This window comes from Rhinolophus hipposideros, assembly GCF_964194185.1.
Source record: "Rhinolophus hipposideros genome assembly, chromosome: 9".
Classification (NCBI taxonomy): Eukaryota; Metazoa; Chordata; class Mammalia; order Chiroptera; family Rhinolophidae; genus Rhinolophus; species Rhinolophus hipposideros.
The window spans coordinates 52,734,175-52,757,546 of NC_138055.1; the positions used below are offsets into that span (position 1 = coordinate 52,734,175).

The 23,372-nt window shown below is 55.9% G+C and overlaps 1 protein-coding gene across 5 annotated transcripts; it reads left to right on the top strand.

Moving 5' to 3' along the window:
* The first annotated feature begins 2,231 nt into the window (after positions 1 to 2,231).
* On the top strand, positions 2,232 to 22,754 carry NR4A1 (nuclear receptor subfamily 4 group A member 1). Of its 5 annotated transcripts, XM_081059301.1 has the most exons (9): positions 2,232 to 2,426; positions 5,039 to 5,133; positions 6,108 to 6,230; positions 17,842 to 18,719; positions 19,563 to 19,692; positions 19,975 to 20,126; positions 20,443 to 20,645; positions 20,739 to 20,917; positions 21,933 to 22,749. In XM_081059301.1, exons 4-9 carry the CDS (start codon positions 17,844 to 17,846, stop codon positions 22,187 to 22,189), a joined length of 1,797 nt encoding a protein of 598 aa, XP_080915427.1. In that variant the 5' UTR covers positions 2,232 to 2,426; positions 5,039 to 5,133; positions 6,108 to 6,230; positions 17,842 to 17,843; the 3' UTR covers positions 22,190 to 22,749. The 5 variants fall into 5 exon arrangements, with proteins under 5 accessions (XP_080915427.1, XP_080915425.1, XP_080915426.1 ...); XM_081059299.1 differs by lacking the exon at positions 5,039 to 5,133 and having other exon boundaries at positions 21,933 to 22,754; XM_081059300.1 differs by lacking the exons at positions 2,232 to 2,426; positions 5,039 to 5,133; positions 6,108 to 6,230 and adding an exon at positions 8,105 to 8,301 and having other exon boundaries at positions 21,933 to 22,754.
* The last annotated feature ends 618 nt before the right edge of the window (positions 22,755 to 23,372 follow it).

The following is a 23,372-nucleotide window of genomic DNA, read 5'->3' on the forward strand; positions in this document are numbered from 1 at the left end:
TCAAAGATTCACTCTTCATGACAACCCTGTGAGATGGGTATGTTATCATCCTGTGTTTCAAATGAAAAAACAAGCACAGAGAAGGTGAGTAACTTCCCTGAAGTCACACAGTTGGTAGTAGTGGAACCAGGGTCAATCCCAGGCCTCTTGGGCCTGTGATCCTTCTACCACCTCACACTGCCGTTATGAGTCACACAGGTGTGTTTTAGCATTACATATTTTAAGAAATATTTTATTTGATTATAAAACATGAGAGTATAGAATGAAGCCAAGTTGTGCGAAAGTATTTATAGAAGAGAGAGACCTCTGTGGGCTGGAAGCCTTTGTGGAAAAACTGGTAACTGAGCCTTTTAAAAAAATCCTTTCTATCCAAATAAATGTATTTCTCCTACACAGGCAAATATTTTTAAAATGTATTTCAAAAGTTAGATTTCTGGAAAAAGAAAAAGTGGGGGTAGTGGCTACTTTTAAAAGCCCATTTGGAAGAAACTCTTGAGGCAGGAAGGAGAGGAGGGTGACAGGGGAGGAAAAAGCCAGTCCATGGCTCCACCCCGGTGCCATTTTTGAAGGCTCAATTTCTTTATCTCTATTTTGGCCCCTTCATTGAATCTGGAAGAGAAAAATGAGGGTCCTGAGAGGTGATTTTGAGACAAACCAGAGATTCTTGGTATTATTATGAAGAACGAGGGAAAGGGGCTTTTGAGTTGCCCCAGGAGTTTAGGACGGGTCCAAAAAAACAGGATTTCTGGGGGTGGGGACAGGAATGTGGCCCCTGGAATGAGTGCTGAGTTGGGTGGTGGGGCCTCGTTTTTGAATGCAGAGATTCTTTACTGCGTGGGGCCTCCTGGATGCTGGGGATTAAATGGCGTACTCTTAATGTAAGGTGGCTCCCACAATGAGCAGGCGCTGGTGGCTGGTGTAGCTGAGCACAGGACTGGGTTCTGCCGAATGGGTGTTCCCCACTGGCCCTGCCTGCCTAGCAGTATAGGAGCAGACACGGTAACCCCAATCCCACCCAGCCCCACTGCTCCAGCCTTGGCCAGGCCTTCCTGAACTATCCACTGCTAAATGGGTGGTTGCTGGGGAAAAAGGATTTGCTCAGAACAAGATGGTTCTCCCATTTCCAAAAAGTGTTCCAATTAGATGGCAGAGAGAAACCTTCCGAGCACTCCCATCCCCAGAAGGTTCTTACTGGGGAAGCCTGTGCTTGGAGACTATGTTCAAAAGAGGGTGAGCCACTCAGGGCTTCCTGGCCACTGGGGTGAGCCTCTGGGTATTTCTTGCAGTAAGCGCTCTTTCGGATTGGGGAAGTCAGACTCCAAGAGGAGAGCAAGGAGAAGAAAGTATGAGTGCCTACTGTGTACAAGGCATCTCCACAGCTGTTCCATTCTCCCCAAACCCAGAAAAGATGGGTCATATTATCATCTGCATTTTATAGGTATGGAAACTGAGGCTCACAATGGTGAAGTGACTTGCCCTAGGTCAGACGGTAGTCTGGGAACAGCCAGATCAGTGAATCCAACACCCAGGCCTTGTCCCCTTCTGCACTCCCACCTCTGGGAATGCTTCTCTTCAGGAGAAATTTCAACCCCCCAAGAAATCCTCTTCTCTGAGACCTTCTCTGGATGATTTTCCTGGGTCCTGGGGTCTAACCACTCCCTGGGCACCGTACTAGTTGGGTTCCTTGCCCTTGGGGTGGCATGCAGGCCAAGAGATGCTGTGGGGGGTGCCCAGGGCTCAGAGGCCTGTTCTCTCGGCCTAATTGCTGTGTGACTTTGGGCTGCTGCAGAGCCTCTCTGGGCCTCACATTTTCCACCTCTTTTTCAGGGGAAGCCCCGGGTAAATTTATAACAGCTCCAGGTTTGCTGCCTCGGAAGGTCTTAGCAAGGCCACCGAACCCTCACCTGAAAAACAGCACCCCAGCCCAGCCGCAGCGGGGCGGATTATGTAACCAGGCGCTCTGCGCGTGTGTTGGGGGTGGGGGGGGCGCAGGGCGTGGCGCTCACGGCTATTCCGGGCGCCGCTATTTTTAGCCCCATTGATGAGGCTGCGTCGGCCGCCGCCGCCGGGATTCCGGAGACGTCAATGGGTGCACGTCACGGTCCCTGCCCGCCCGCCTGCCGGGGGAGGCGCGCCCGGAGCTGGGACAGAGGCGCGGGCGCCCGCGGGCCGCGGGGGCGGGGGGCGCGGCCGCGGCCGGAACTGCTAGGTGGGGGGCTTCCCCCGGGCGAGGGGCGCGGTGGCGCGGCGGCGCGGCTGCAGGAGCGTGAGGCGGCTGCAGCGGAACTGGTGGGGGTCCCGCGCGGCGCCCGCGACCCCAGGCCTCCAGGCATGGTCGCCTCGGAGGTGCGGAGCTGCTCCCCCGCCGGCTGGTGCGCTAGCTGGGAAGGCGGGGGTGGAGAGGCGAGCCACGTTCGCCCGGCCAGGTGAGCGGGCCGGGTGGGGCGCGAGGTGGTCCAGGAGAGGTCCGGGGACTAGAGGATGGGCTGGGGCCACGCCGGGAGTCCTGCCTCGAAGCCGGACAGCGTGGGGGAAGGGACTGGATTCCCAGCGGAACCTGCTCCCTCGGAGTCGGCCCCAAGAACGGCGGCCAATGCTTTCTCTAACCAGCTCGCCAAGGGTGGGGTTTGGCCCGCGAGGGGCGTTGGAGGTGTCTAGGCCGGAGAAATTCCTTCCATTTCCCTGCCGGCTGCGGGGAACGGGTTCCAGGAGTTGGGGAGTGTGGCTGCCAGGACGCCGAGCCGCGAGGCATCAGGATTGCCCGGTGTCGTCCTTTCATGGGACTGAGCTGAGAAACCGAGGCCGAGGAGGGTCTCATGGAGTCAGGAGCCGATCTGAAATTAGAAATGCTGCGGAGGTGGCATTTACAGTGCTTTCCAGTGAAGTATCAATTTGAGTTTGGGGCTACTGTTTAAGGGCATGCTGGGAAAACGAAGGCTGGGCAGAGGTCGGTGGATTCACACCAGCTCTGCCCAAAGGGTGAAGGAAGACTTAAAAGGGAAGCCAGCTGAATCTCTGTAGTGACCTAGAGCTGAAGGGAGTGGCAAGTGTACAGTAGGATAAAAATCAAGATTCCAAATGATGGCAGCTGGGCAGAAGGATGGACCAAGACTGACAAGATGAATGTGACTGATTATAAATGTTGAGGCCTGTGCTGGAGTTCAGAAAATTAGGTCAGGAGTTCAGGCCTAGAGCCTGGTTCAGAGGCCCGGCCATCCAGGCCTGGGAGCTTCCCACTTGTTCTCTGGTGTTGGCTGTCAAACTGCTCTGTGCAATCTGAGACCTCTATCCACTAATCAGGTCCAAGGGGGAAAGCAGAATGCGTGGCCCTCGGCTCCCTGGTTGGGCTCCCTGGGTTCTAATCCCAGCTTTGCCACTTCCTAGCTGTGTGACCTTGGGCAAGGTGCTTAACATTTCTGTGCCTTAATTTCCTCATTAGTAAAGTGTTAATAATAATAATAATAATAGTCCCTTCCTCGTAGTGTTGTGAGGCTGAAATGAGAAAATGTATGTAAAGTGCTTAATGATGTATCTAGCCCGTGGTGTTCAACATGTATTTGCTATTGTTATCCTTCCTTATATTAAAATGCCCATTTCTGGTTGGAGACTTTGGCCAATGCAGAGCTTTTGCCTAGGAGGCCACCCGGGCTGCATAGGGTCTGTCAGTCGTGTCCTGTTGCAAGGGGGAGTTTAGTTATTTTAGGAACCCAGTTATTTTAGGAAAGAGAAAAGGGTTTTGGGTGGGCCCATGCAGAGCTGGGACTTAGGGCTAGGGGTTCTTGGGGGTCAGCATTGTGACTCAGCATAGGGAAGAACCCTCAAACTTTTAATCTGTCCCCAAATGGAAGGGACAGCTCCTTAGCTGCAATATCCTTCCAAGGTCCCAGCTCAGTTCCAATGCAGGAATGCATGAGTCCTCCTTTCCCCCCATTCCACAAATACTTATTAAGTACCTACTAGTGCCGAGCTGTTTTAGAGACTGAAGACTACATCGATGGAGAGAGACAGGTGAACAAATGAGTAGCAATAGTCCTATGGAGATAACAAAAATAGGTTAATGTGGTGGGGTAGGGTAGAGGTGCTCCAAGGAAGTGAGAATGGAAACCTGATTGATGAGGAGATAGCTATACAAACATCCAGGGCAATGATTTCCTAGCAGAGGGAACAGCCAGTGCAAGAGCCCTGAGTGGGGAAAGAAAAGCCCATATGGCTGGAGCACAGTGAGCAGAGGGAGCAGGAGGTAGGTACTGATGTCTGGCCTGCTGCTGCCACCCCAGTTGGAGAGCATCACTTTCTCCTCCTCTGGGCCCACTTAGACTTTGCCCTTTGCACACTGCTGATTGCAATTGATCTTGATTCATTCCCCAGTGTAACCTCCTGGGACCTAGGGATCTTGGTTTGCTTCTTCTTGGGTCTCCCACGATTGGTGGCTAACTGCCTGTCTCACAGGAGGCCCCCAGGAAATGCTCGTAGAATGACTGTAGAGGAGGAGATTTTGACCTACGACAGGATATGGGATCAGGTACCTTCTCTAAGATGTTAGGAATCACTTTCTGGGCACCACTGGGTCCCTGACTCTGGCCCCTGTTCTCAGATACAGGTGGGGATGACCTGGGCACTCAGGTTGGGCCTGACTGGTAGAAGGGAGGTGAAGGCCTGACACCAGACCCGTTCTGGAGTATGGGGAGATGACACTGTCATTCTGGGAGGCAGGTGTAGCCTGTTGGCTAGGACAGGTGTGCAGCCTGATTTTGCCTTCTCTTTGGGGTTGGAAGCCCCCCAGATGTTCCAGAGTGCGCTCCCCTCCTTCCCTCCTCTGGCCTTCAGTCCCTGCTCCCAGTATACCCACAGGAACAAAGGGGTGCTGGTAGTTCTGTATGAGGAGAATCTGTAACGTGGGCCAGAGGAGTTCCCCTTATCTGTGTAGCTTGGGCAGAGGTCAGGAGGGCAAGGAATCCCATCACCCACCCTTTGGGGCCCTCTTCCTTTTTACTCCCTCTGCCTCCCATCTTGGAAATATCTACTTCTCTTTTCCCAGGCCTCATCACTGCCTGATGACCAGAGAATGCCAACCTTTGGCTGCTCCTGCCCTCACTCTGGGGCCCAGTCAAGAGAGGAGTAGGCTGAATAAAGGTGGGAAAAGGGAAGGAGAGATGTGGGGTCTGCGGTGCCTTGGCTGAAGGGGTCTTTGGCACCAGTGGGGTCAGTGGAGAGAGCTTGGAGAGGCTAGAGGGTTGTATACACAGTTGGCTCAAGGAAGGAGAGGCCAGGTGCCCAGAAGTGACTTGGGATAGGAACCAGAGTCTGGGGTTAGCTTTTACATGTTCCCATTTACTTTCTTCTCATAATATTACATATGTGTATCCAGCACTGTTCTAAGTCCTTTATGTTAATACATATTAACTCATTCTAAGCATGATAACCCTATTCATTTCAGAGGTGTCAATTACAGATCTTCATTTTTACAGTTGAGGAATGTGAGGCACGGAGAGGTTATGTAACGTGCCCAAGGTTACAAGTGATGGAGCCAGGATTTGAACCGAGGCAGTCTGGGGTCTCGCAGCCTGCTCTTAACAACTCTAAGCTGGGCCTCCCTGTTTTGGGACTAGAGTCTCCTTGCAGAAGTTTCCCAAGAAACCCCATTGCTCTGATTAGAAGGCGAGGCTGCCTGGAGATGGGGGCATGGAGCCCCTGCCCTGTGGGGCCTCTGAGGCTTTGGGCACTGAGTTGGAGCCTCCTGAGGAGAGGATGGTATTCTACTCCGTCCTCACCATAGATCCTTTTTCTGCTTACAAAATGCCCTTTTGTGCACATCAGGGGGCTGAGAGCTGGACTGAGGCACTTCACCCCAGAGTAGGGTACCAGGCTGAGGGGCTGGGTGCTGCCATTTGTCTCCATGTCCCCGAGACGCCCTAGATGCTGTCAGCAGCTCCCACCCACACCCCACATCACTGAGCTACTTGGCCGGGAGGTCCTAGGGCTGGCTTGTCCCCACCTCGGGCCTGTGTCCTGCCCCTGTTCCCACAGCTGTGTTTACTGGCTGCGCTGTCTCTAAGGAATGTCCCTGCTGACTAGTTTCTCCTCACTCACATGAACTCCCCCTGTAGGCCTCCACCATGGACAGAGGCCAGCCCCGGCTCCTCCCTGGTATCCCAGCTCCTTCTGCCAGGCCCTGCAGACCCAGGGGATGGTTTGAGTGTTGTCCAAGGTCTGTCCAGCCATCCAGAGTGGTAAGTGCTGTGCTGTTGTCCTTTGTATACCCCTGGGCCCCCACCAGCAGGTGAGGTTAGGGGGCAGAGGTGGGTATGGAGCTGCCTGAAGCGGATGTGGTTTGGGGGATGGAGGGGGAAGCCCTGAAGTGGTGGCGGGCAAGGTGCTGCTCAGCGTGGGATAATGCGGGGGTGGGGAAGGGGAAGCCTCATTCTTTTAGCAGGACAGTCGGGGCAGGGTGCCCCGGGCCCAGGTGACATGGGTTGTTGGTGGGGGTGAGAGTGGGGGGTGGGGGGGTGACAGCTGCTCCCAAGGCAGCATATGCTTAGTTCCAGGAAGCTGATGGGGTGGGGTTGGGTAGCTCAAGGCCAGGCTGGGCGTATAGTGGGGCAGACATGGGGGATGAGAAGCTGGCTTGTTTCTAGGGTATAAACACTACACCAGGAGCGTGTATGAAGAAGGCTGGGCCTGCCTCCTCCCTCCCTGAAAGGGTGCTGACCTCCCTCCCACTAAGGCTGGCCTGAAGGTCCTGTGGGACCTGGTGTGGAGAGGTGCCACTGTGAATGGGGAGGATTTTGCTGACCAAGGGCAGGGACAGACCTTCCACTATTCATCCGGCGTCCCTGAGAGGGAGAGTCTCAGACTTGTGGACACAGTCAGACAGGTCCTTGGCCATCTAGCTCACCTCCTCCCCTTACAGATGAAGAAACTGAGTTATGGAGGGGAGAAGTGACTTTTCAAGGTCCTACAGTGAGGACATGTAGAGCCAAGCTTAGAATCCAGGTGGATTTCGGGCAGGCCCAGAGGCCGGGTCGGCTGGTGGAGGACACAGCTTCCTGTCTGAGCGTGCTTCCAGGGAAGGCACAAGTTCATCTGCCGGTGAGCGGTGGGCTGTGGGAGTAGGATGTCCACCAGGCCTTTCCCTGGTAACCTGAGATACTAGGACCGGGCCAAGGACACCATAGTCCTGGTTACCATGTTTAGCTGAGGGAGCTGGAGTCCAATCTGGCACCCTGGACTGGGGCCCTGTGATTCCCTTCTTCCTTCCCCACCACAGAGGGCCATCTCTGAGCAACAGCCCTCCTCAGACCTTGAGGGATCCTGGATGAAGCAGGAGAAACTGGCTCAGTATCTACCCCCATCCCCCAAACACTGTTGCTTCCTGGGGAGTTGGTGTTCAGCGTGCAGAGAGTCCCAGAGAGGTAGCTGGGATGAGGAGGATGGGTGTGCAGTTTGAGCCTGGCTAGAAGGAGGGAAAGCCCTGGGAAGCAGGGCCGCCTGTTCCAGACGCTGGGTTGGGTGTGCACCTGGCCTCATGCTGGCATCAGGCTCCGTGCTACCAACCTTGGGCTGGGGACAGGGAGAGGAATTACTGTAAGTGGGAGAGGCAGGTGTCCCTGGTCAGCTGGAGATCATGACTTGGGAAGCACATGAGTGAAGATGACAGCAGTGGGCCAGGTGTCTTTCCCTCCACTTGGCCCCCTACCTCTCCCCGCAGCTCAGACTCGGTCTCCTGAGTGCCCAGCCTTCTCTTGGGGTAGAGAGCAGCCCCTGTGGCAGAATTCCTTGTGTTCACCTTGTTGTCTGGGTGATTGTGGTGATTGGATGGAACTCTCATGCCATTCACACTGCCAAGGCCACCCTGAGGGGCTGCCAGCTGGGGCCCCATGAGTGCTAGAGCTGCTGGTCTTGTGACGTGGACACCTGTCTGCCAGGCCTGGGCATGGGCCCAGGGTCACGCTCACACCGGGGCTCCCGTCAGTTGACTATTTTGGGCTCTTGCTGACCTGGGCCAAAGTCAGGCTTCAGCCAAGAGTGCCCCGAGGCAGCTCCCTCTGTCCCCAGAGGCCTGCTCTGGTTTCTGCTATATAAACAGAGGAGGACACGCTGGCTTGGAGACAGCTCCACGTCCTGAGTCTGCTCAGCTGGTGGACAGCCTTGGCCGGGCAGGGAGGGCTGACTGGGCAGTCACGTCTCTTCCCTCAGGGCTCCTTGAGACTGTTGGGAAGAGCCCCCAACCAGCCCCAGGATTCTCCCTCGGTGCAGCTGCCCAGGATCTCTGAGTGAAAGGAGATCGTGAGGAAGAAACTGGTGAGCCTTAAGATGGGGAAACTGAGGCACAAGAGCTGGGCTGTTTGGATCGTTTTCTGTTGTGACTATCTGTATTCTGATTTCTTTGGCCTTGAGAGGAATGGGGGAGGAGGAGGAAACAAGGGTGGCTGAACCTCCTTAGGAACGAGAGGATTGGTTTGTCTGCATGGTATGATGGGAGTTGGACTTGAGAATGCTTTGTGATTGAGACCCAGGAGATGTGATGCCATCTTGCTCCTGCCTCGGACCTTTCCAACAGGGTCTCAAGCGTCCTCGTCTGTCGACCCAGCCTGGATGAGGCACTGGTCTGCTCTGGCTGGGGAGGGACACTGGAATGAGCTGTGTACCCAGCAGGGTACCTCAGCATCGGTCCCTGAGTAGGGTCCCTGGGCCCCGCAGCTGGTTGGGACTAGGAGGCAGACCCCTGGACTTGGCTTTCGTGAGCCCTCAGCCCCTGCCCTGATCTCCCAGCTGGCTTTCCAGCTGGTTTGGTGCCTGAGAAGAAAGGCTGGAGCGAGGTCTGGCAAGTCTGCCAACCGGCTTGCCACAAACATGTTCCCCAGGCCAGGGGCTTCTGCCCAGCATGGAATAAGTGGCAGCTCCTTACGTGGGAGGCTCTTGTGCTGTCCTTCTCAGTTTTCGAAACAATTTTTTTTCCCCTTTCTGAACGTGAGTCTCTAAATGAATCCAGAGCCTGAGACTAAAAATACTTTAACAATAGGAAAATGCATCAGTCTTTCCGGCTGGGGCTTGTTATCAGACGGTTTTTATTTTGGAATTTGAAATTTTGCCCAAGGAGGCTGGGTGGAGACCTTGGGCAGGGGCAAGAGAATTTCATGGGTGTTGATGTTCTGCAAGGTGGTGGGAGACCCTCCCGAGGGTGGAGGAAAGAGGAGCTTGCCAGGAGCTGAGCAGAGGGAGGGGCATGGAAGGAGATTTGAGGAGGGTACAAATGAGGTGTGGGCCGACCTCTCCCAAAGGAACTCCACGATTTTGTCTGCATTTCCAGCTCTGGCTGTTCTTCTTGAAGTCTGATCTTATTCCTTTATGCTGTATGTTAATTCCTTCTGACCTGAAAGAGGAGTTGGGGTTGAGAAATCAATGGACTGAAAATGACCTCTGTGGAGAGAAGCCTGACCTTAATTAACCAGCTTTTTTCAGAGCATTAATTGAGCACTTGATGCATACAGAGCCTGGAATTTTCTGTTGCTGAGTGGAGCCACATCTCAGGGTATACTTTATCTTAGCCCTGGAGGGGGCGAGGTGGGGATGGGTTTTCTGGTTCATGAAGAAGGGGATGCTGGCTCCCCAGTTGAGGTCAGGACCCTGCTGTCTCCTTTCCCCGCCCGCCCCTGGATCCTGCTTCAGACCCCTAGAATCCCAGCCCCCCCGACAGTGCTCCATTTCATTGTTGAGCCTCCCTCCCCCTTCTGTTAGTGGATTGAATTGTCACAGCCCTGGGACTTGTGATACTGCCTGCCGTGGGCAGATGAGGAAACAGTCTCGGAGAGGACAAGAGACGGGCCGCAGGTCGCATGCCAGGCTTGCTGGTCACAGATACCTCTGAGAGTTCCTCCATCTTTTATCCCTGCCAGGGGCTGGAGGGACTGACATGCCCGTGTCCTTGGGAGCCTGTTTTTGGGGAGATAACAACATGTGTGGTCATGGTAGGGCCTGGACCAGGACCAGGAGATCAGAGCTGGTGGCTTGGACCTTACCCTACATCCGGTTTCCAGAGCTGTCCATGGGAAGCCCCTTAGGGCAGTAGGCAATGTGTCCCTGCCCCCAGTACAAATCCCTCTGCCCACTGTCAGGGCAGGAAGAGGAAGTGGCCGGGTCAGGGCAGGCAATAGGTCCTGGGGCTGAGGAGGGGAAGCTCCCGGGGCCCCTTCTCAAAAAGAGGAGGCAAAACTCCTGCCCACCCCACGGGAAGGGTGTGGAGGCCAGTGGGTGGGGATGGTCTTGGTGAAAATAGGGCCCTCCTGCCCTACTTTCCATCCTGCCCTCTGCTGAGCAGTGGAGGGGGCCAGCCCATGGTCCAGGGACAGCGTGGGAAAGGGGCTGTGCAGTTCCACTTCCTCCATCCTCTATTTACACAACTCCACGCCCTCTCTCTTGGCTAGGGAACGATGGTGGACATTGGCTGCCCATTTCGGGCGGCCCTGGGCTGCTTGCTGTTGAGGATGCATGCGGGGTCCACCTTCCAAGGTCGGGAAGACAAGGTCTAGCCCTCATGTTCACACATTGGTGGGAGAGGAATGAGGCTAAACACATAAGTCCCCGCCGTAAGATGTGACTAGGAGGGGCAAGGGCCTAATGAGTGGCTCAGGGAACATACTGTGGTGACAGAAAACGTACTGTAGGAGGACTCCTTTCTAATGTCAGATAGTGAGGCCTCTCCTAACTATAGCTGTGCTCTGAGTATGTATCCATAGAACAAGTACATAATGAGAAACAGCTACTGTTTCTGCGGTTTCAGGAACACACTTGAACGAGTTTCTACCCAGTAAATTCCAGTGGCATCTGTGTCCATGGGCATAAATATGTCTCTTCCATTTAGGCATGACTATTTTTAAAATAAACTTATTTTTAAAAGAATAACCTATATACCGAAAAGTGTGCAAATGATACGTGTGATATCTTAAGAGTATAGTTTGATGACTTTTCTAGAGTGAATACACTCGGATGGCCATCGTCCAGATTAGGGACTGGAAAGCTTCCAGTCCTTCCAAAGACTCCCTCGTGGGAACCGCTGTTTTCAATTTATAGGCTGTGTGTGTGTATGTGTGTGTGTGTGTGTGTGTGTGTGTGTGTGTATCTGATTCTGTGGTGCCCTTATAAAAATCAAGGTCCACAGGGCTAGAAGCCACAGCCTCTGGAGTTCAGAGTCAAGGGCAGAGTGGGTCTAACACAAAACTGAATGTTAGGGGACCTGAGTTTGAGTCCTGCTCCCCATCCTCTATCTCTTCATTTATAAAATGTGGATCAGAATTACAAACCTAGAAGGCTGAGGAGAGGGTTAAGTGGAAGAATCCTTGTGAAATCCCCTGCGCTGAGGGATGACCTTTGATTGGTATTCCCCACGCTCCTGATCCCCAGTGAGGAGGTGCTTATTATTAAGTTAGGCTGTCCAGGGAGGATGGCACATGAGCTGAGGTCTTGGAGGACTAGCAGGGTTAGAGTAGGAGGAAGAGGAGCAGTGTGCCCAGGGAGTGATGGGAAGGATTAGCCTAAGGTCCTTATGTGGTGGCAGTGGGGAGGGGCATGGTGATGAGGGCAGATTGGTGGGCCAGGCCTGCTGTGGGAAACTGATGTGGGTGGCTGTCGCGTCTCCAACATAACATCTTCTATTCCTACCCTTCCTGTGTTATCGTGGCCCTGCCTTACCTTCTGGTCCTCGCCTCTAGTTTTGGATACTTCTCCTGTCCTATCATTACCTGCTTCATCCTTACCTGTCCCCTCTCCACCAAACTGCTGTTTTGCTCTTGAGGGCTGAACTTGGCTTGGGAGTCTCTGTATTGGGAGTCTGTGTACACAGCCTGCGACGAATTTATGCTCTAGGCCTCCCAAAGTCTGCATCAAATATGCCTTTCCCCATACTTCCACCTTAGCCAGACGCTACCCCCCTCAGAACCCCAGCTGGCCCTCCCTAGAAAGCATCTTACCAGCAAGGATGAGGCCTAGGGTCCCCAAGCCCCTCTCACCTCTCTCCACTCTGTCTTAGGCTAGGTGCTCCACACGGGTACCTGAATGGGTGGTCTTGGCTGTGCTCCCACAGAGGAACTCTGCCTTTTTCCTCATTTTCAGAGCATAGTGTGTGTTCAGACCTGCCAGCATCCCCCACTTCCACAACATGGTCAAGGGGCAGCTGCAGTTGCCTCACCTCCCCTACCCCCTGCCTTTGGGGCAGCAAGACCACAGCCTGCAAACCTGCAACATGGGAGGAGGTGGGGCTTGGGCTGCAGGAGTGCTGAGATGCAGAGATTTAGGCCAGAGCCCTGGACAGCTCCTCCCACACTGGAGTTCCCTGGGGCTCCTGGATGGGCCTCCCCATGGAAGAGTAGGGATGGTCTGTACTGTTTTTTACACATGGGAAGTGGTGGGGAGGAAAGGTGAGTACTGGAGCTCAAGGCTGACCCAGATCTCAAAGAACTGTGAAGGCTGGGCTTGAGCGCAGACTGGGCGAACCACAGCTAATACACTTATTTGGCTGCTGAGGGGTGGAGAAAAGAATATTGACCTGGCAAATCGTCTTTTGCTGATGTATTAAAATTACTTTCATTTTTTGAGGTCGACCCTATTGGGTGGAAGGAGACATCCCAGGGAGGGGTGGGGGGGCTGGGTGGGAAGCCTAGTTTCACCAGCCCAGACTTACTATGTGCACCTGAGCAGCTGCCCTGGGAGCCCCTGGATCCTAATCTGCAAATTGGGAGGACATGAATTCTAGTAGTGGTTCAAGCCTTTTTCTTTTTTTTTTCTTTCAGCTGTGGTAACCTTTTTCCCCAAGGAAAATCTTATACAAAAGCCCAAGACAAAGAAAAGCAAAACTTTGGCTGAAGTGGGGTGGGGATCCAGGATGGGTCCCGTTGGCATTATCCTGCCCATGATTCACCTTTACCCAGGTGGCCTTGAAGGGTCTCAGGAAGATATTTTGGGAAAAGCCAGAGCTCTGAAGACTGGTCCACATTGAGATTGTGTGCTGTGATGGGAAGCTCTGGCAGGTCCTGCCAGGCTCGCTGAATGAGATTGGTGTTACCTGAAGACTGCTCCATGTGGGTGAACAGTGGGGTTTGGAAAGTGGAGACAAGCTGGTTAAGGGGCAGTTTTCTTCATGAGTATGGATAAGAAAAAGGGGAGGTCACTGACCTTACTTGGCTGGTCTGCTGCCTTCAGGCACCACTGAGGCATGGGCTGTGGCAGGCAGTAGGAACCCGGCATCCGAGATGTTCCAAAATAGAACTTCAGGAAAAAAGGAGAAGTTGCATGTGGGGCATCAGGAGCAGAGCTGGGGTGACAGACAGGGAGTACAGAGTTGACAAACACTGTCTGGAACACATGAAGTTTGAGGTGCTGGCGGGACCTTTGGGCAGAAGTGGGGGGCTGGAGACAGGGTGTGGGGAAACTGAGACGGAAGGTGAGAGAACAGGACGTGCCTCAAGGGTAGAGGGAAGTGCTATAAGGTGACCAGGTGCAGGCTCAGTGGAAGCAGAAACTACATGTTGACTTGCAGGGGAGAAGGGGGCTGGGTGGGGCCCCCTCGTGTGTGTGTGTGTGTGTGTGTGTGTGTGTGTGTGTGTGTGTGTGTGTAGGAGGAGGCTCTTTTCTCCTTGTAAAAATTGGCCCTTCCTTCTGCTCTTACCTAGCAGGTGAGTGCTCCCCAGGGTTGGGGCAGAATGGGGGTGGAGGGGTGATAGCCAGACCAGGAAAGGCTGCAGTTGCCTGCAGCCTGGTCTGTCCCCAGGACTGTGTCCTGGCAGGCCCTTCCTGCTCCATAGGGCAGCTCAGAGCTACTCTTCCACAGGTGTTGGAGGTGAGTTGGGAGTGTGGGTATTCCCTGATCAGGGATGGGGGAGGCCGAGAAAAGATCCCTTAGAGATGCAGTTAGTGGCCCTGGGTTTCACCCCAGTGGGCCACCACCTCCCTGTGTGACCTTGAGCAAGTGCCATCATTTTTCTGAGCCTGTTTATTTATAAAATGGGGAAGAGTCTGCACAAATTCAAAAAGATTTCTCAGGCTCCACCCGGTTCTAAAATTCGGTAATTTCCCACTAGAGTTCACTCAACCTGGAAGGGACTGAGAGGGGACTGGTGAGAAATGAAGTTCAGCGGGTGGAGTAGAGCCCATTGGCCCATCTTGGGCTTGACAAACCCCTGCCCTCCGGAAGGTATTTTGCATGGGAAATTGGGGGGAGGGAATAAGGCTCTGACTGACACCCCTGGGACAACTTCTTAGCCCGAGGTCCCCGCTGGGAAGACCGTGTTGGGCAAGACTGGTCAAGAGCACGGGGTGCGCCTTGGGGTTGAGATAGGGGCGCAGGTTCCTCAGGTGTGTGCCTGACTGCCCGCCTCGGTCGCCCAGGCCTCCAGGAAGGACTCGGGAGGGTGCAAAGGCGGAGCGGGCCAAGGGAGCCGGAGGGAGCGGGCGGGGTCGTAGTTCCCGGGAGCAGCTGGAGGGTGAGGAGATCCTCGTCGGGGAAGCCCTGCGGCCGCGGCTCTAGAGCGCCCTCTCCTCGGGCTCGCCCTCCGGAGCGGTTATTTCGGACCGGGGGCCCAGGGCTGGGTCCTGGGTCTGGGATGGGGGAGCCTCGGGAGTCCACGACCTGCTATTTTTAGCAGGCGCGGCGGGCGCGAGGAAACTATTTATAGATCAAACAGTCCGCGCTCCCTGCGTCAATGGAACCCCGTGTGCGTCACGCGCAGACATTCCAGCTCCCCCCTCGCTCCACCCCCTCGGGCTGCCCAGCCAGCGCCGCCTCCCGCCGGAACCGCGCCGCCCCCCTCGCCCTTGTATGGCCAGGGCTCGCGGGCCGTGCGTCAGAGGCGCCCCCGCCCCTCCCCGTGCGTCACGGAGCGCTTAAGAGGAGGTTCGGTTCGGCTGGGGAGCCCCAGTGACCGAGGCTGTGAAAGTTGGGGGAGTGTGCAGGATCGCGGGAGCGCACTCGAGATCAGGCTGCGACTCGGGGTGCTGGTGCCGGGCAGGGGGAGCAGGAGCCGTCCGGGTAGGTACCCCCACGGGGAGCGTGCAGCTCAGCGGTGCTCTCTGTTTTGGTTTTTCGGGGTGTTGCTTGGAGTAGGTGTACGCGCGGGTAGAAAGGGTGTTGTAGGCTCAGCACGCGGGAGGGCGGGTGTAGGGTGCAGCTCTGGCGTTGTGGGCTTGCTGTTGGAACCGGATGAGGACCCCGATCGGACTGGAGTCTGTTTGGCGCGGGGGTCGGGGGGAGTGTCCGTGCAAGGTAGAAGCCTCTGGAGGTTCAGGGCTGGCGCCCGGAGACGGGACTTGTCCAGTAGGAGGCTGGCTGTAGTTCAGCCTCCCAGGATGCCCAACTGGGCACACGGTGCCCCGTACTGAGGTGCTGATGGCGGTTCTCAGTACAGTGGGGGGAAAGGTATACAGAGCTTCGGCTCCTGGGATCCATGGGACGTCTACCGGGATTGGATGTCCAAAAGGGTCTCCTTCCTCCCAGCTTGACAGCCTCCTCCCCATGCCCCTACTTGTTTTCTTAATACTTTAGAGGCTGTGGCTTAGTTTGCAGAGACCCCCAGCCTGACATTGCTGCCTGAACTGTCTTAGGAGACCTCTTGGTTGCCGAAGGAAATGGCCAGCATTAGTGGTTGAAGTGTGGAGGGGGTGCTCCTGCATGTTGGAATAAAGGAGTCTTCTTGGCGTAGGAGCAGGGTCTCTGGAAGCACAGGGGAGATTGTTTTAGCTGTAGCTTGGATGGGGTGTGTGTGTGTGTGTGTGTGTGTGTGTGTGTGTGTGAGAGAGAGAGAGAGAGAGAGAGAGAGAGAGAGAGAGAGAGAGAGAGAGAGAAGTGGAGAAGAGAGAGAGGAGAGAGGTGGAAACTGGTCCTTGGGGATCCTGGTTGGCAGTTGCTAATGTTGGAGTATGGTGTGGCACTACCTGGAGGATACCCACCCCTCTGCCCCCATAGACCTGGTTGGATCATACAGGTAGTGTGCCGCCTGAGGCGGGTACAGCATAACAGGTGCAAAGCACATTGTTGCCAGGACCTGCCTAAAGCCGGATTCTCCCCCTCCCTCCTACCTCGCCTCTTCCTCCTCCCTGTGGGACTCCTCTGCCGCCCCCACCCCCATGTGGGTCCATATCTTGTGTCATTAAGTACCTGCATGGGGGTGGGGGGACCAGTTGGTAGGAGTTGATCCAGCTGTGGGACATCCAAGTGGAGAAACAGGATTTGACTAAGGCTGGAACGTCAAGCCCTGCGTGGCCGCTGCCTCTCCTCCACCTCAAACCCATCCCTGCCCAAGCTCTCCTAGTGCAGGCAGACGTGGCCACCCTTATCTCTAGCAGGTGCTGTGGGCCTGTGGACAGGCGCCACTGGGTGGGTGGGGCCAGAGCTTGGAGAGACTCTGTTGTCTGGGTTGATTGTGGGAGTGTCAGGCCAGGGGTAGTGCTACTCTGTCCAGGGCCCATTGAGGTGGGAGAAAGGCTAGAACCAGAGGACTCTGGGCTCTTGGCCAGGAGGTGATACCAGCCTTTGCCCCCTCCCACTGTCCCCCTTGATTATGGTGCTCTGTTCTAGCTTGCTTTCTTACCCAGTCTCCCTCCCTGACTGATGGCTAGAGCCATGCAGACCCTAGGCATGGAGGTGGAATGGGAAGCTGTCCTGGAGCCTGCTCTCTGTTAATTTAAGACCAGTTTGGGAACTTATGGATCCCTCCTGAATGATGCCATCTGTGCTTCTTCAGGCTCCTCAGGATTGGGGGTGTGTAACCCCCTTGGCCTGAGCTCATGGCTTTTTCTGGGCACACTCTTTCGTGGAGGGACCCAGGCAAGGGGAGGATGTCTTCCACCCCCCACCCCCACACAGCCACCCCTATCAACAGGCTTCTTCTTCCTGCATGGACACCTCAAGTCTCTTGCTGGACTCCAAGAGTTGTCTTATAAAAATATCAGGGAAAATGTTTTGGAGGTAGCAGAGAAATTCCTCTTAGGGACTGTCCATTCTCCTGGATGTCCAAGGGGCTGTCCTCTCCTTCCTCCTGCCTCCCCTTGGCCTCTGTCCAGCATATGACCCTTAAAGGTCTAGAGCCTGGTTACCCAATCCCCTGGGGAGATGGACAGGGTGAGGAGGCTTGGGCTCCCTTCCTCTTCGCCTCTGGGAGCATCCCAGGTAGTGCAGAGTGGGTGCCCATCCCCAGGTGGCAGAAGCAGAGTGCACGTGGGATCTGCAGCCTTGGCTCAGTATGTAGAGTAGAGGTGGGGATGGGAGACAGGCTCCTGGCTGCTTAGGTTGCTTTCTTAGGCAGCGGGGCTCTCACTCCCAGTTCCTATTCCATTTGCAGGATGTCATTGTTCCTAGGCACTGTGGGGAGAGGAAGGGGGTTTTGCAGAGACGAGGCCATGCCGGGGAATAGCCCCAGAAGTGCCAGGTTGGAGAAACAACATATTTGTTAAGCTCGAGCCTGGCTATCTCTCCCACCCACCCTTCTCCCAGCCCCCACCCACACTTTACTGGGTGAGGGAGAGCAGGGGGCTGGAGGAACACAGCTTCCCCCTGTTCCAGCAGAGAAATGCTGGCTCAGTGCCTTCCCTAGGGTTCCCAGGCTGACTGGGTGTGGCTGGCCTTCCGACTGAGCCCACTCTCGCTGGGCCATTGCCCAGAGGCTTTGTGACAAGGAGGTTGCGATGGGCCAGAATTCCTGGGTTCTGTGGTGGGCCATGGTCCTAATGCCTCAGGATCCCATGTCTGGCTGGGGTTCCTGCCACATGGCTGTTCGGAGGTGTCTATGCTTAGAGATCAGGCTTCAGACTTCTCTCACTGACCTGTTGCCCCACCTTGGTCTCCTCCTTCTCCAGAGATGCCCTGTATCCAAGCCCAATATGGGACACCGGCACCGAGTCCAGGACCCCGTGACCACCTGGCAAGCGACCCCCTGACCCTTGAGCTCGGCAAGCCCACCATGGACCTGGCCAGCCCTGAGGTGGCTCCCACTGTCCCCACTGCCTTGCCCAGCTTCAGCACCTTCATGGACGGCTACAGCGGGGAGTTTGACACCTTCCTGTACCAGCTGCCAGGAACAGCCCAGCCCTGCTCTTCAGCCTCGTCCTCGGCCTCCTCCACATCGTCGTCCTCAGCCACCTCCCCCGCCTCTGCTTCCTTCAAGTTCGAGGACTTCCAGGTGTACGGCTGCTACCCCGGCACCCTGAGCGGCCCGCTAGATGAGACCCTGTCCTCCAGCGGCTCTGACTACTACGGCAGCCCCTGCTCGGCCCCATCACCGCCCACACCCGGCCTCCAGCCGCCCCAGCTCTCTCCCTGGGATGGCTCCTTTGGCCCCTTCTCCCCCGGCCAGACCTACGAAGGCCTGCGCGCATGGACAGAGCAGCTGCCCAAGGCTCCCGGGCCCCCTCAGCCGCCCACCTTTTTTTCCTTCAGCCCTCCCACCGGCCCCAGCCCCAGGCTGGCCCAGAGCCCCCTGAAGCTGTTCCCCTCTCAGGCCACCCACCCGTTGGGGGAGGGAGAGAGCTATTCCATGCCAACGGCTTTCCCAGGCCTGGTGCCCACTTCTCCACACCTTGATGGCCCGGGGATGCTGGATGTGCCTGTGACCTCAGCCAAGGCCCGGAGTGGGGCTCCAGGTGGAAGCGAGGGCCGCTGTGCTGTGTGTGGGGACAATGCTTCATGCCAACATTATGGTGTCCGCACCTGTGAGGGCTGCAAAGGCTTCTTCAAGGTACTGGGCTGCCCTGGGCGAGGCTTTTCATGAGAAGTGGGGACAGGCTGGTCTCTCACCCCAGCTGGGTCTGTGGTGGCCTCCCTTAAGTTCTCCTCCATACTAGTCTTGCCCTTTAGAAAGCGGCAGCCCTGCCAGGTGCATCTCCAGGAGTTGGCCAGGGGCTGGGACCTTTCGTATCTTAGGGCAGACAGGGCCCGTGGGCCTACAGTGAGATGGAGAGAGGGGTGAGATATGGGCAGAGAGTGCAAGCCGCAGGGTAGCCAGGAGGGGACGTTCTAATGTCCAGCCTCAGGTTTGCCTCTGCCCATCCTTCCCCTGCTCAGGTGTTGGTGAGAAGGGGGCCCCAAGCACTTGTGTTCCTGGCAATGAGATGAAAGGATCTGGGAAGAAGGCTTGGTGCTTGAGGGCTGGGGGTGGACTTGGGAAGAGGCTGTCTGTCTGTCCCAGATCTGGGAGACTGCTTAGCTTCCTGTCTTCCCCCCCGGCCCCCTTGCCCGTCTTCAGCCTTCTCTTGTCTACCCCAAGGAAGGGGCAGGCAGATGCAGGCACACAGTACGGTGTACAGGTGTCTGGCCTGCCCCCGAGCCCCCAGCCCCCAATCTGGTATCCTGGGGGGGGTCTTCCTCCTGAGGCAGAAAGCTCCCCCAATGTCCCTAAGACTTTTTCTTCCTGCCCCCAATCCCTCCATTTCTCCCTCCTCTGCCACCCAAATGTTAAAAAAATAGCTGTGAACAGAGAGCGCTTTTGTCTGTGATGGCAGCAGGATCTGGACGGTCCCCTCCCCGGGCTCCCCTCCTCCCCACGCTCTGACAGCTTGTTCCGTGTTGTCCCCCACTCCAGCGCACAGTGCAGAAAAACGCCAAGTACATCTGCCTGGCTAACAAGGACTGCCCTGTGGACAAGAGACGACGAAACCGCTGCCAGTTCTGCCGCTTCCAGAAGTGCCTGGCTGTGGGCATGGTGAAGGAAGGTGGGTGGCTGGGACAGGCGGGCGGGCCAGAGGCGGGCGGAGTCCCCCAGACTTCTGTCTCGGTGGGCTGCAGGGAGGACAGACGTGGACCTTGTTTCTGCCTCACCTCTGGCCCACCTGCCTTGCTTCCAGGGGGGTGGTCCCTGTAGGGTCCCTTAGTTCTTGTGGGCCCTAGGTCCTTGGAGGCAGAGTGCGACCCAGCACTGGTGTGCACAGCTTGAGCTGAGAAGCCCTTTCCTGGGTCCCTTCCTCCTTTCCTAACCACTGCCCATTTCTCTGCAGTTGTCCGGACAGACAGCCTGAAAGGGCGAAGGGGGCGGCTTCCTTCGAAGCCCAAACAACCCCCGGATGCCTCCCCTGCCAATCTCCTCACGTCCCTGGTCCGGGCGCACCTGGACTCGGGGCCCAGCACAGCCAAGTTGGACTACTCCCAGGTGAGCCCCGTCCACCCCCATCCAGTGCCTCATGCAGGTTAGAAAAGTCCCCGCCCCAGTGGGACAAGTTGAAAAAAGAGGAGCCCTCTGTAGACTGACCACAGGGCAAAATGTACCCCCTCAGGCGGGTGGCCAGTTAGGAAAATGTGCTCCTTCCAGCAACCTCCACCCGGGGTGAATCTTCGAGAATTGTCAGGCACAAGGTGGGCGGCATCTCAGTTCCTCTCTCACCCCCGGGATCTGGTATCCGGCAGGTGACAGGGCTGTCCATGGTGGCCCTACCTGTAATGCTGACTCCACCGGAACACCCCCTTAGTTCCAGGAGCTGGTGCTGCCCCACTTTGGGAAAGAGGATGCTGGGGACGTGCAGCAGTTCTACGACCTACTCTCGGGGTCCCTGGAGGTGATCCGCAAGTGGGCGGAGAAGATCCCCGGCTTCACTGAGCTGTCTCCAGGTGACCAGGACCTGCTGCTAGAGTCAGCCTTCCTGGAGCTCTTCATTCTCCGCCTGGCCTACCGGTGAGCTGCCCACTGTCCACCGGCCCCTCCCCTGCTGTCCTGCTGCCCTGCCCACCAGCCCCCCTGACCGCCATCTGCATCCCTGCCCGCTAGGTCCAAACCGGCCGAGGGGAAGCTCATCTTCTGCTCCGGCCTGGTGCTGCATCACCTGCAGTGCGCCCGAGGCTTCGGCAACTGGATCGACAGCATTCTGGCCTTCTCGCGGTCCCTGCACAGCTTGGTTGTGGATGTCCCTGCCTTCGCCTGCCTCTCGGCGCTCGTCCTCATCACAGGTGTGTGGCCAGTCCCAGGATGCTGGGGAGGGCAGGAGGGCCCTGGGAGGGCTGGCATATGACACTTCCTGGGCTCCCACATTGTGAAGTGGGGGTGACGAGACGCAGAGAGGGGCAAGCATTTGCTCAGAGTAACGTCACTGGTGGGTGGCAGAGCCACGGGTCGGGCCCAGCTGCATCTGACTGCAAAGCCCAAGCCAGTCAGTGAATGATCCCAGACAATCCAGACGGCGTAGGTGTTGTGTGGCCCAGGGTGGTGGCTTATTTTTAAAGTTTACTGAACTGTGTTGCGTGCAGCGAAGTTCACAAATGGTACTTTTTCACAAACTAAGCACACTCACATAACCAGCACCTCAAACAAGATGCAAATGTGACCAGTCCCCCAGAAGCCCTCCTTGTGCCCCTTCTAGGCACCAGCTCCCCCAAGGGTAACTGCCACCCTGACTTCTGACAGCGCAGGTTACCTGTGCGTGTTGTATGATTTATGGAACTATAATTGTACAGGGAGATTTTTAGGCCTCTGTTTTATTTTTTAAAGCACCCAAATCTGCCCCCATCCCATTTTTACTTAAATTTCACAGGGACCAGCTCTATAAGACAGAATATGAGCTTGTCTGGGCTAACGTGGGAGTGGAGGGTTTTGAAGCCAGCTTTCCCTGGAAGTGGCCTCTAGGACACTGCTGCTCAACTCCAGGGCTTCTTGGAGCAGTCTGGAAAAAAACACTGGCCTCGTCAGAAAACCTGGCTGGGTTTTTTTCTTTTTTGTGTCCTTGGGCAAGTCATTTAACCTCCCTGGGACGCAGTTTCTCACTGAGAACATGAGGATAATGAGCATTACTGCCTTCCTAGACTTCTGTTGGGGATCCAAAATGGGCTCATGTGTGTGAACATGCTTTTGCAAAGTGCCGGAGGAATGGGAGGGACTGTCCATGGCAGCAGTTTCTGAGGCTTGAGGCAGGTTGGGTCTTCAGGGGGTCCCGTCCACTGGGTGGCTAATCCCGTACCATCCTCACAGACCGGCATGGGCTGCAGGAGCCGCAGCGGGTTGAGGAGCTGCAGAACCGCATTGCCAGCTGCCTGAAGGAACACGTCTCAGCCGTGGCGGGCGAGCCCCAGCCGGCCAGCTGCCTGTCACGCCTGCTGGGCAAGCTGCCTGAGTTGCGGACCTTGGGCACCCAGGGCCTACAGCGTATCTTCTACCTCAAGCTGGAGGACTTGGTGCCCCCTCCTCCCATCGTGGACAAGATCTTCATGGAGACGCTGCCCTTCTGACCCCAGCCCGGGAACATGCGTGCACTGCATACGTACGCTCCTGCGCCACCCCACGTGCCTTGAGCCTTTGGCCCTCAGTCCCTGGAGCACCATTGCGCCCTTCCCTGGGCTGGAACTGTAGACTGGTGGGCTGCCCCACTTGCTCTGGGAGGTCATGCCCTGGGTAGGGGGGTGCATCCAAGGGGGGACCCCTACTATTTGTCTTACCCCCCCAATCCTGGCCCTGGCCTTCATGTTTTTTGTAAGATAAACCGTTTTTAACACACACCGCTGTGCTGTAAATAAGCCGAATGCTGCTGTAAATACAGGAAGGAAGAGGTTGAGGTGGGGGTGGGGGTTGGGAGGGAGGGATGGGCCCCCCCAGCCTGGGCAAGCCTTTCCTAGCCTCCTCTTACTGGCTCTCTCTTCCCCCCTCCTTCCATATGTACATAAACTCACCCTAGGAGGAAGACAAATGACAGATTCTGACATTTATATTTGTGTATTTTCCTGGATTTATAGTATGTGACTTTTCTGATTAATATATTTAATATATTGAATAAAAAATAGACATGTAGCTGAAACTAGGATCCTGTCTATCTCTGATACTGCCCCCCAACTCTACCACGCCATAATTACACAAGAGACAGAGGCCACTGGATAAATCTTAGATGTTGCCAACTGGAGCTAACAGGCCTCAGTTTACTCTTTTATAGAAGGTGGATAATAATAGCACCTGTTTCATGGGGTTGTTATGCAAAAGCACTCAGACTAGATTCTGACACTAGAAAGCCTCCGATGAACTTACGTCTTGTAGATGGGCCTGCAGCAGAGGCTGGCTGGCCAAGGGATAAGAGCATCACCCTGCTGTCACAGTCCTGGCCTGGGCCCGTGGTCTCTGACTTGGCTTCCATATCTGTCAAACGGGCACAGACCACTTTGTTGCTGCTGGAACTACAGGAGTGTGGGTGTGGTGCTTCGCAGGGGGCTGGGTACGGGGCAGCCCAGAATGATGGTGGCAGCTTTTCCTCGGTATAGGTTCTTCACCACCCCTATCTTCATTCTCCCCACATGCCTAGCATCCCAGCAACAGGATTCAGGTTGCTGACAGGCCTTGACCCCTTGGATACAAAATTGTTCTGAGGTCCCTGTCTGTGGCCAATTGCCTTCATGTAGGTGTTTCAACCCCTAAGCTCATCAGTTG